General features: G+C 40.0%; 1 protein-coding gene across 2 annotated transcripts in view; it reads left to right on the forward strand.

Moving 5' to 3' along the window:
- Window positions 1-13045, forward strand: part of LOC142348240 (uncharacterized) — a 146324-nt gene extending 133279 nt beyond the window's left edge. For both annotated transcript variants that reach the window (XM_075399529.1, XM_075399530.1), the window contains 2 exons: window positions 1715-1957; window positions 5167-13045. In XM_075399529.1, coding sequence (XP_075255644.1) covers window positions 1715-1957; window positions 5167-12941 — 8018 coding nt within the window. In that variant the 3' untranslated portion in view covers window positions 12942-13045. The remainder of the gene's footprint in view (window positions 1-1714; window positions 1958-5166) is intronic.
- The last annotated feature ends 439 nt before the right edge of the window (window positions 13046-13484 follow it).

Raw genomic sequence — 13484 nt, forward strand, 5'->3', positions numbered from 1 at the left:
ATGAAATTTACACAATTTTTTGCACAAGTTGTCAAGAGTTTTGTAACTTGAGTATTGTTTGAAATCCAAAATGTAAATAGTTGCAATGACAATTTGCCATAACAATTTGGCGATGATCTGTTTGCCATGGAGCCAAATTTAATTTCAAACGAAAATGAGAAAACAAGCCAGCAGTTGAACCATGCATGATATTTTGACCAATCAGAATGAGGCGGTCGGTTAAGTTTATCAATCTTTCCTTTTAGGTTTACTTTCTCTTTTTTCCGAGTTGATTAATTGTTCTCTGAGCAATTGAGTTTTTTGAGCAATTATTGTAAACGCGTTGGTCTTTTTTATGCAAAACGTTGCGCTTGAAAGTTTTTGCGTTTTTGTTCTAGAACATTGTGTGACTTCTTGAGTGACTTTTTCACATTTTAGTTATTCATCTTTGAGTGAATTAAGTTGCTCTCATTCTGAAAAAAAGTTTGTTGATAAAAGCGATCGTGAGCTAAAGGGATGCAAAGGCCTTGGAGCTGAGTGGTGAAGATATCAGAGGCCCAACCTGGAAATGAGTCATCTGGCGTGATAGCCGAGAGGTAAAGTGTGTGATTCACATGCCAATGATTGAGATTCCAATCCCCTGCTTCCGTGAAGCTGTCTGTGTGAGGATGAGCTCTTACTTAACCATAGCTTCAGGTTGACCATAGCCTGACCAATGTTGGCTTCAATGATGGTACCACGTGAAAGTTTCAGACGCAAAAAAAGTGGCCAAAGTCACCAAAAAGAGCCATTCTGCTCATAAAAAGAACAGTCTGAAATGTGGGGAATACTACTGTAGGCCTAATGCTGTTCCGCTGCGATTACGCAGGAACCAAAATTAATTATTATTATTATTATTATTATTATTATTATTATTATTATTATTATTATTATTATTATTATTATTATTATTATTATTATTATTATTATTATTATTATTATTATTATTATTATTATTATTATTATTATTATTATTATTATTATTATTATTATTATTATTATTATTATTATTATTATTATTATTATTATTATTATTATTATTATTATTATTATTATTATTATTATTATTATTATTATTATTATTATTATTATTATTATTATTATTATTATTATTATTATTATTATTATTATTATTATTATTATTATTATTATTATTATTATTATTATTATTATTATTATTATTATTATTATTATTATTATTATTATTATTATTATTATTATTATTATTATTATTATTATTATTATTATTATTATTATTATTATTATTATTATTATTATTATTATTATTATTATTATTATTATCTAAGCCCGACTCCCTCTAAGTTAAATTGCCCCCGCTTAACTTCAAGATGGCGGGGCAACTCATCCGACGTTGGTGGGTTTATGTTTAATTGTTCCATTTTTCATTTTAGACTAATTCTCACAATTTTTCTTGTCGAATAAACTTCGCAATTTTTCTTGGAGGGAAACTTTCTCGTTTTTCCCAGTAGGTTAACTTTCTCAATTGCTCTTGTCGCTTAAGTTGTAGCTTTTCAATTTTTCCTTGCAGGTTAAATCTCAATTTTTCCCATGAGGTTAACTTTGTCAATTTATTCCCTGTTGAATAACCTCAAATTTTTCATGTTAGTTAAACCTACTGCTGTTTAATATTCCTCCATGAGCTCTTTATATGCAGTAAAACATTGCTTTATTTTAGCGTCTAACCAACTATTACAGTTCCCAAATAACACAGTCGAAGAAACTCTCGCTGTACCACAAACAAAATCCCAGTCGAAGAAAAGTTCCAAGTCCAGGAAATCTGAAGTGTACAGGGATGCAGTTCCAACTCCAGTACCTGCTGGTGCGTCTGGATATGCTGGACAAGGAATTCCTGTCGATACACCGGCAGCTCAGTCAATCAGTGGTACTCCAGATTCGGCACGTCCAGATATGACTCCAGGTATGAAAAAATTTCCAGGTGTGAAAAGGATTGCTCATCCCAGTTAAACTTTTTGGTCTTTCAAATTATTGCTCCCCCCCCCTCCGTCTTAGTGGTCATATAATGTATAGCCCCTCCCAATCATGGTAATTATACAATAATGGGGGGCTATATTTTTGTTGGGGAGAGGCTATATTGCGAAAGCCCTATTTTTTTTTACAAAAGGAGACGAATTCAAAATATCTTGACAATATTGGTATGTTATATTTCTTGGAAAGATTCGTAGCATGAAAACATCGCGATATTTGACCAATTTTTTTAATCAAAACATGTTACAATGATGTTTGCAACATTTTCAAGATGCATTTGGTTTACGAATTTTAAATTAGTTGTTAATCTTTAGGCGTACTCCTTTTTTACAATTCAACAATTTGAATTGTGTTGGGGCGTAATTTTTTTAGTATGTTGACAAATGTTTATGATTTTCCAAGTTATATTAATGTAATTTGGTCACGCCGAAAGTGGAGCGAAAAATCAAGAGGTTTTGCGGGCAGAAATTTTATCACTGTAATTTTATTGTGGATTAAGAAAACTGTGTTTGAACAAAAATTCTCGTTCTGGCTAGTGGCATTTTGTTCACATTTTTACTGTTTTCGGCATTTTCAGCGGATTTTTATCTAAATGGTTTTCATAATCCATCCATACTCCATTCTACCATTCTAGGTCTATTTTGTTTGTTTGTAGTCCAAAAATTCTTTTAATTGTAGGCCAGAACTTGTGCTGCTAAGTTCTTTTACTTAGTTCAATTAAAAGTCGTTTTAGGTTACCTTAGTTCACAGCGTGTGCAACATTTTGCGCAAAATGTTTTTCACTTCCCTCGGCTAGTTTCATTTCTCATTCTGTTCAAAGTGATTTTAAACAACAGTTGCTCAGCAGAGCAAGATTGATCTCTTGAAACTTTGAACATGCTTCAAATAGCTCACAGAACTTTGAACATGCTTCAAATAGTTCACAGCGTGTGCAACATTTTGCGCAAAATCTTTTTCACTTCCCTCGGCTAGTTTCATTTCTCATTCTGTTCAAAGTGATTTTAAACAACAGTTGCTCAGCAGAGCAAGATTGATCTCTTGAAACTTTGAACATGCTTCAAATACTCACATCATGTATAAGTTTTCGTATATTCGTCTCACAAAAACTGCCAACTAACTTCAAATTGTGTTAACGCGCGTTTTTTTGCACGCCTTACGCAGTAATTATGTTATTTATACTGTATTTGGAGACAAGAAAAACCCATATTTAAGAAAAAGAGCCTGGGGTAAAAGGCAGAATTTTGCAAACAGTCAATAGTTTTAAAACTGTGAAACATGAAATCAAAGATGATAACGTAATTTGATCTTTATTGGGTTGAGAGTTCTTTTTATCTATTTTGTAGCTAGCTCTACATAACTTTGACAAAAATGAATTGCGTGAAGCGGTAGCTGAAGCTGTTAACGATATCCAAAAAGATTCTAAGAATCGCTGAGGATTATAGATTTTCTATCAAAAAAATTGAGGCTGCATTATGAAAGCATACACAGTTACTTAAAAAATCAGTTACTAGCCTTGTGAAAATATTTTGGACCAGCCTTAAGAAAGTTTTTTCTAAGTAGAGAACTTTTAAGTGTCGCATCGAGTAACTGTTTTTTTAAGTAATTGTTTATAACTAGGTGGACAGATCATGGCGTATTATTTATCGACCGTAGCCGTTTTTGCAAGTCTGAATTGTTTTGCTTGTCAAAGTATTTATGATTAGCCATTATAAGTATAACAGAACACAATTTTTCAGAAATTTTTTAAGTTTGAGAAACTTTTTTGACCAATAATTTACGTATAAATTATTAGCCAGCTCGCAATTTTTCAAAACAATTGGCTATATTTTTCAAACTTACATGTTTGCAATCAAATAAAGAAGTATATGACTTGTTAAAAGCAATTTTCTGATAATGTATTTGCATAAAATTTTGATTTATTTTTTTTTTGAAATCCAAATAGTTTTTTATGAGGAAACATGATTCAAGTTTCACAAATTTTTTTTGTAGTTTTTCAAAATCTTCTGTAAGTTAGGTTGATATTTTTTCGTAATAAGTGCTAACTTTGTTCTAACATTTAGTTGGCCGCATTTTCTGGTTGTTTTTTGGCTTTTTTTCTTCGTTTTTTCTTTGTTCTAACATTTAGTTGGCCGCATTTTCTGGTTGTTTTTCGGCTTTTTTTGTGTACACTACAGCAGCTGTGAGTTCGCTAAAACTGTTTATTTAATTGCTGTATTTATTTATTAAATAATCTCAAACGAAGTTAGTATCAATTATATTTGTCCTGTGGTCATTTTTTATGAAATTGTTTGCATGAGAAATTTTTCGTCTGGCCCATTTGACTTTTCATTGAGACAAAACAGGCAGTGCTCGGAGGGCGTTAAGTTCTCTTAGAGCCCTAAGCCTTTCTATTCTCTAGGAAAGCCACTCACCAGAACTGTTTTGCGGAGACAATTTCATGGTGTGAAGGGCGGTTTTTATTTTAAAAGTTTGACCCCTGAGTCACCTACTCCCCCCCCCACCCAGTCATCAGCCCTCGCGCCCCAATTACCCCCCCCACCTCCTATCAACACTCCCATTGTCCACTCTCCTCCAGCTGTCGATTTGAATCCCCCTCTCATCTAGCCTTCGCAACGCTACCCTCTATCACTTGACACCAACCCACTCACCCCAACCCCCCCCCCCCCAATTCTTGCCCCCATAACACACACTCCTATTACCCCCTCCCTAATTCTAGAATCCCTAAGCCCCAGCTGGCTATACTAACGAAGCGGACCACTTGCCAGTCGTTTGAAAGCGATTCGCCCGACAACTTTTTCCAACTCTGGTTGCCCGCCTTTGGTGATTGAGTTTTTAATTCATTCATTTGTGTGATTTTTCAATTTTATGTCATTGATATGATATGATTTTTTGAACACAATTTACCTTAACAAAAATTTGACTTTTGTGCTCAGAATATAAAGACAGTTTTTTAAAATTATAATACAAACTATGTGTAGTTGAAATCACTGAAAATTAATTAAATGCATTTACGTTTTTGTCTTTGCGCTGAAAAAATTAAGCTCTGACAAATTTTTGTCGCATTTCACGAAGTATGTCATTTTCCAGTCATCTGGACATTTCGAGGCTGTTTTAGCAGTTTTTCTCTTTTTTTTGTACCAGCCGACACAAGCGTTCCTGTGACACCATTGGGAACAGATCGATCGCTGAGCGGAAAACGCAGAAAGTTGACAGCCGAAATCCCGGTAGAAGATCGCGAGGTGTGGGAACGTATGCGAAATCTGAACCGCGAGAGGAAAAAGTCTGCGTCCAGATCCAGAAACGAGTTCCACAGAGATGACCACTACCAAATACCTTCACCCGTTTTGAATGAAGACAATAATCAACAACAAGCGACTGGGGAAAACCAACAAGGAACAAATCAAACTGTTGACATTTCTGGAAATCTCAGGTCAAATAGGAATGTTCCGCCCCGAAGAAGACAGACTCAACCTCTCAGTTCAACGTCGTCAAGTAATCAAGAAGTCGTTCAGAAGCCAAAACCGCAACGCAAACGTTCCAGAAAGCCAAACCAGAAGGCGGAAGTGCAAAATGCTGAGGGTGGAATGGCGGATTTGGGTTCAGCGGAAGCATATCATTCCGTTTCTTCAGCACCATATGACTCCGCCTCTACAGCAGCATACCATTCTATTACATCGTCGTCATATCACTCTGGTACTGAAAGCCAACATTCTGACCAATCAGTTCCAGGAACAGACGTTGCGGGTAATACTGCTCGTGATCGAAACATACCTCAAGCTCAAGATTCCCTGACGCCGACTGGAGTTGCAACGGCTGGATCAGGTTTCAGAGCTCCGTTATTATCGGAAGACAGGCAATCAAAGGTGCACTCTCGACCTCTGGACTCTGTCTCCGGCCCAATTGATGATGATGTTCCATCATTGCGAGCTGACCAGCCAACTTCACGGAGGGAAAGATATTCAACAGCGTCGTCAAACGCCTACGCATCAGCTGAAGAAAATATTGACAATGGTTCTGGTTATGAAACTGCGAAAAGTGCATCTGTAGTCAGGTCTGACGGCTCAAGATTCGGTTCTGTGAGTTCAAATAATTATGCGTCAACTAGACAATCACAAAAAAGCAGCTCTTCATTCAAATCTACACGCGGAGAGGTTTCAGATGCCGAACGCAGGAATCGATTGAGTGCAAATAGTAGCGATTTTTATCCTTATTCTGTTTCGTCCGCGAATGAAATTCAACGATCAACCACAGATCCAAGCGATACGGATGCGGGTTTAGACGACGTATTTCTGACTGAGAGCCCGAGTGACAATGCTCCGGTTAGGAATGACGAACAATCCTCGAACAAAGCTGGGCACCGATCGATTGCAAGGTCGAGGGGTCTGCCCAGCTCTGACCTTTACCCCTCGTCATCGGGAGTTAGTGACCATCTGGGACTAAGTTCTTCAACCTCATCATCTGGCTCAACTAGTGGAGCTTCGAGTATTACCCAAATAGCTAGCCAAAAATTCCCGCCAAAGGTAACCCATCATAGGTACGTCAAAAGGAGCCCAAATCCTAACGAGAAAATTCTGGTTGACGAAACTACCGTCCAGCAACGTGAATGGAGAGTTAAAAGCATAAGTCAAACCGAAGATGAAGGAACAGAAAGTTCGGTTAGTGATACGCAACCGGCACCCGCTGAAGTTCCAGTGACTCCTACAGAACCACCTACGATTCAAGTACCCGACGTTCCAAAACAAGATCCGGTAGACGTACCTGTACCTTCCGGATCTCAACATCCACAAATTAGAATATCAGAACCTCCCCAACCAGATCCAGCAAATGTACCAGAACCTGCAGAACCTCCACCAATTAAAACATCCGAACCTCCGAAAGATCCGCCAATCAAAATATCGGAACCTCCGAAAGCTCAGCCAATTAAAATATCCGAACCTCCGAAAGCTCAGCCAATTAAAATATCCGAGCCTCCGAAACCTCCGGTAATCAAAATATCCGAGCCAACAGAATCAGTTCAAGCGAATATACCCCAAACTCCGACGCCAGCACCAATAACAGTACCAGAGACCTCGAAGCCTCCTGCGATTAAAATAACAGAGCCAACCGAACCAGCTAAGATTAAACCCGCGCCTTTATCGCCCAAAAAACTACCAACGGAGCGTCAAAAGCCTCCATCCAGCCCTAAAAAATTGCCCACAAAATTGCAGCCTGGTTTGCCCAAAACCGATTTTACAAAGCCCAGTGTGCCCTTCTTTGAAAAGCCTACACCTAGTGCAGCAAACGTTCCGGAAAAACCTCAACCTGGGTTGGGTACCGATTTTGCAACAAAAGGCAAGCCTTTTGAAATGCCAACACCGCCGGTTTATTCTACAACACCAGCACCATCAACGCAATCGTTTAGGGTGTCAGGGATACCCACTCAGCCCCCAATGGCGGCCATGCCAACTGAAACTCCAGATTACAGTCAAGACGTCGGCAGAGCTCCTCAACCGCCAAATGTTGACCCTATCATTACACCTCGACTTGCGTCACCAGGGAGAACGCATCTGGGTACGATTCCAGAAGTTGCAACATTGAATCGGGTTCCAAGCAATCAACAAGAACCGTTCATAGTACCACACCTAGACTCTTCAGAAGATACGACCAGTGACAGTCAATCAACGGGCGAGCCGTTTATTGTTCCTCAACTTAGTGCGTTCGTAGAAGACGAAAGTGACATTTCAACTAGAACTGTGTCCGAACCGTTAATTGTACCCGACATTAGACAACATAGAAATTTCGGTCATGGTTCCTATGAGGCATCGGATGTCATAGAACCTCGCCATAGTTTGAAGAGGACGCCCAGCCCCGGAAATCCGCCTAATCAAGCTGTAGGTCCTCGGAAACTGACACCTGGTTTGCAATCAACAAGACCCGCTTTTATGTGGAACCCGAACCAACCTCGAATGACTCAGGCCCACGCTCCAAATAGGGCTTGGCAAGATCAAACAGTTCTTGGATCTCAATTGGACGAAAGATTGATCAATCAAACTGCGACACCTTCAGCCAATCAGAGTAGTCCGTTCGCACCTCAACTTATGGGACCTTCTTTAGCCAATCAGAGAGCTCCATTCGCATCTCAAACTGTGGGGCCTTCTTTAGCCAATCAGAGAGCTCCATTCGCATCTCAAACTGTGGGGCCTTCTTTAACCAATCAGAGAGCTCCATTTGCATCTCAAACGGCGGAGCCTTCTTTATCCAATCAGAGAACTCCATTCGCAAGTAATTTTATGGGCCATTGTTCAGCCAATCAGAGAGCTCCATTTGCATCTCAATCTGAGGGATCTTTTTCGAGAAGCCAAGATACACCGAGTCAAAATTTTTCGTCATCAACTCCCAGAGGAACTCACAGATTTTTCAACAGTTCCTCAACCAGTCAAAATGCCAGTCCACCACAAGTTTCACACGGTTTTAACAACAGTGCCGGTCGAGGCTGCTCCTCTTCAAAAGAGGTCCAAGAACAGTTGATTATTCCAGATAACATCAATTCTAGAAACCTTAATCGTATTCAAAACACAGTTAGTTTTGCTCCAAATCCGACATTTTTCAACCAGAGCATGTCTGGAAATTCTGATCAAAATTCGATTCCTTACCCCCCGAAAGCAACGTCAGTTATTCAGGACTTCCAGGAATCATCTAGTCGAGATGTTCTAAGAGATGCTTCACCAAATGCAGATGGAAGCGTTTCCCCGAACAGGAGAAACTTTCACAAATACATCCCGCCTCAAAACTTTTCAACGTCATCAACAAGTCGAAGTCCTGTCAACTCAAACAGAAGGCGACACTCTATTAGTTCGGGACCTGCTACCAGTACTCCATTTGCAAGAGATCAAATTTTTTCTTCGATGTCAAGTCCACCTGGATACCCACCCCCGCCCTACAGTTCGAGAGAGGACAATAACGACGGAAAAAGAGCTCAAAAATCACAGAGTTTGAACAATGATGGAACTATATTGCATGACTTTGTACCTTCTGGTGAGAAATTTTGCCATGCTTTACCTCCATCCTCAACTAATCAAAATACTCAAAATACCCGAATCAAATTGGACAATACTGGAGCTAGACTTAAAGAGTTTTCATTTAGTGATGAAAAACATTATCATGGAACATGCACAGAACAATCTGGTCAGAAGAATACACAAAAAAATTTTGAAAATTTTCATAATAGACCTGAAGAGTTTACATTTTCAGACGAAAAATTCTACGACGGAATACCTACTTCAACTACTCGGCAAAATAACCAAAATACGGTTCGGTTTGCTCCAAATCCAACTTTTCTCAACCGGAGCCTCTCCGGTTATACGGATCAGAATTCAATTCGTTCCCCTCCGGAAGCAAAATCAGGTATACACGATTTCCGGGGACCATCTAGTCGCGATGCTCCAAATGATGCTTCGAGCGAAAGTGGAAGCAATTTCCCGAACAGAAATTTTCATAAATATATTCCACCTCGAACTGCATCGATGCCATCAACAACCCAAAACCCTGGACAAAATAGCCAAAATGCACAACGAAATTTGGACAATGGCACAAATAACCCGGAGGAGTTTACATTTTCGGATGAGAAAAATTACGTTGCGCAAAATACACAAAGTAAACAATGCAAAGATTCCGAACCAATTGTTAGTTCTATAAACAGACCGACGAATAGAACATATGAACAAACTTTAAATAGTTCAAAAAGGCCTAATTTTGTTCAGCCGGCCGAGAAACAACATGATTACGTGAACAAAACTAAGATTTTAAAGCCTAAAGACATCAGCGAATTTAACAAAGAAGTTAAAAAAGGTCACAGTAATTCTTCAGAACCGATCAAAATTGACTCTAACGATGCCGAAAAGGACAAAAGTCCGGATTATGTCAACAAAACAAGAATTCTGGGAAGAGGCGAAGTAAGTCAAGATCAGGGTACTTCATCTTCAAGTCAGCAGTCGCAAGATCAAAAGGTCAACGACAAAAAAATGTCAACTAAAAATGGGCCAAATACCGGCCCGTTTGATTGCGCGTCAAGCAGGCCTACAGTTCTCGAACAGTTTGACAAAGCTGGGCTTTCGCGACCGCGACGAAAGAGCTCGATAGAAGCCCCGAAAGGAGTTGGATTTGATGATATGACTTCGACCGAGCAAATGATTCATAATAAACGTCAAAACTTACCCAGTGGAAGAATTATCCCAAGCGATGCGACAGCTGGCGAACGGGCGATTCCTACTACACAATCTGGAACCCGTTCACAAGAAAATGATGGTTCGGCCAATTTGCTTCGTGATGAATATCAACAATCGTCGGATGGTCATTTGTCCGAAATTGACAACGACCGAGAACACGAAATTCGAATGTTTCGGTTACTGCAAAAGAACCGTGAAGATTGTTTTAATGACCACCTGAATCCTGAAGAAACGGATAACAACGAAGACGATAAAAAGGCGCATGAAATCCTAAACTTTCAATTGATGCGAGAACTGAGGGAAAAGTCTGGAAATAAAAAAGAGGAACCAGAAGTTTCAGACAACGAAAGAGAAAATGCAATTCAACAATTTCGCATGTTACAACAGAGATTCGAACACCCCAATTTTAAGTCAAGGTCAACGAGTAACAAAAACCGAGTCGCTGACACCAAAAAGACAGACAATTCGGATGAAGATTTTTCCACGCACGAAATGGAGCTCAGGCAGTCTCGTTTGTTACAACAACCGCGCGAAGATGACAGCCTGCAATCGAAAATGCCTAACGACGAAAAGCAAGGTGCAAAAACGAAAAAGTTAGAAAATTCCGACGATGACGAGTGGGAAACGGAACTCAGACAATTTCATATGTTACAGCAGCGACACAAAGATGCGAACTATAAGTCGAAGTCCCCGAGAGACAAAAACCGAGTCGCTGACACCAAAAAGCCAGGCAAACCTGACGATGACTTTTCTCAGCGTGAAACGGAACTCAGACAGTTCCGAACGTTACTGCAGCGTCGCGAAGATTCAAAGTCGCCGAGGGACAAGAACCGAGTCGCTGACACCAAAAAACCTGAAAATTCTGATGATGACGAGTGGGAAACGGAACTCAGACAATTTCTTATGTTACAGCAGCAACACGAAGATGAGAACTATAAGTCGAAGTCCCCGAGAGACAAGAACCGAGTCGCTGACACCAAAAAACCTGGAAATTCTGATGATGACGAGTGGGAAACGGAAATCAGACAATTTCTTATGTTACAGCAGCAACACGAAGATGAGAACTATAAGTCGAAGTCCCCGAGGGACAAGAACCGATTCGCTGACACCAAAAAACCTGGAAATTCTGATGATGACGAGTGGGAAACGGAAATCAGACAATTTCTTATGTTACAGCAGCAACACGAAGATGAGAACTATAAGTCGAAGTCCCCGAGAGACAAGAACCGATTCGCTGACACCAAAAAACCTGGAAATTCTGATGATGACGAGTGGGAAACGGAAATCAGACAATTTCTTATGTTACAGCAGCAACACGAAGATGAAAACTATAAGTCGAAGTCCCCGAGAGACAAAGACCGATTCGCTGACACCAAAAAGCCAGGTAAACCTGATGATGGCTTTTCTCAGCGCGAGTTGGAACTCAGACAATTTCGTATGTTACAGCAGCGTCGCGAAGATTCGAAGTCACCGAGGGACAAGAACCGAGTCGCTGGCAACAAAAAGCCAGGCCAACTTGATGATGGTTTTTCTCAGCGCGAGTTGGAACTCAGACAATTTCGTATGTTACAGCAGCGTCGCGAAGATTCGAAGTCGCCGAGGGACAAGAACCGAGTCGCTGGCAACAAAAAGCCAGGCCAACTTGATGATGGCTTTTCTCAGCGCGAGTTGGAACTCAGACAATTTCGTATGTTACAGCAGCGTCGCGAAGATTCGAAGTCGCCGAGGGACAAGAACCGAGTCGCTGGCAACAAAAAGCCAGGCCAACTTGATGATGGTTTTTCTCAGCGCGAGTTGGAACTCAGACAATTTCGTATGTTACAGCAGCGTCGCGAAGATTCGAAGTCGCCGAGGGACAAGAACCGAGTCGCTGGCAACAAAAAGCCAGGCAAACTTGATGATGGCTTTTCTCAGCGCGAGTTGGAACTCAGACAATTTCGTATGTTACAGCAGCGTCGCGAAGATTCGAAGTCGCCGAGGGACAAGAACCGAGTCGCTGGCAACAAAAAGCCAGGCCAACTTGATGATGGCTTTTCTCAGCGCGAATTGGAACTCAGACAGTTCCGAATGTTACAGCAGCGGTCCGAAGATCTGAATGATAATTCGAAGTCACCGAAAGACAAAAAACGGAACAGGGAAACTGAAAAACCCAAAGATGAGAAAAATGACGAAATAATTGATGACGTACCTGAACAAAAAGAGAAACCCGCTGATCAAAGTGAGGAAAAATTGAGAGGACGAACTGACAATAAAGCTGCAAAATCTGCTTTGAAGCGTAAAACAGTGACTACATTGCCAGCGGCAGCAAAACCACAAAAACAGGCAAAACCTAAGAGCAAATCACCCGCTGTTAAAGACAAAGCAGCCCCAAAATTTGAAGAAGTAAAACCCAGAGGTCGACAGGCTGCTAAAGACAAAGCCCCCAGACAAAAAAGTGTTATCCCAACAACGGCAGCCAGAAATGCCAAATCCGTATCAAAAGCCAGAAAGCAACCAGCGGCACGAGGTCGAGCGGCCGGTAAGGCCAAAACCCCGGCTGCGAAACGAAAAAGTGCGACTATTTCTCCAGCGGCTTTGCATAAAATCCAATTTGGGCAAAGAACAATCAAATTGACTAAATTTTGCCCACTTGCGAATTGTGGGGACTGTGTACAAACCGAATGTACAGTGAGACAATCATTAGTTGATATTAAAAGACGTTTCAAAGAATAATTACTCGTAAAATGTGCGTTAAAATTTTATATCAGTTTGGTATTTGAGATGATAAGTTAACTAGTATGAACAAAAACTAAGTAAAGTTCAAATCTTTAGAGCCATTGACGTCTTTAAGTGATCACAAGCGATGTGTATAGCAATTGTTGAGGTTTGGTTTGACATTTTATGCATTTTTTCAGTGACCATTTTTGTCCGGCGAACTTAAAAAATGATGATTATTTCAGGCGGGAAAATATTAGTCAATAAAGTATGTCATTAATCGAGGCAAAAACGTCTAAATTTTTTCTCGTCTCTGAAGATATTTTGTAAGCTGGTTAATATCGGCTGACAAACTATCCCCCCGTTGACATTTGTCAATTTTACTCATTTATGAAAATCAAATTGAGGGCATAAACTGAGCACGCCAGTTAGCCCATTTTGTGACTTTAACAACTCGTTGTCTAAAAGAAAAGACAGGAAACGCACAATTTAAATTGAAATAATTTCAACTCAAATGCTTCGTTGCTTGAAAGACTTTTTCAAAACACCATGCAAAAAGAG

Source organism: Convolutriloba macropyga, chromosome 10 (genome assembly GCF_964194025.1).
Source record: "Convolutriloba macropyga chromosome 10, txConMacr16.3, whole genome shotgun sequence".
Lineage (NCBI taxonomy): Eukaryota > Metazoa > Xenacoelomorpha > Acoela > Convolutidae > Convolutriloba > Convolutriloba macropyga.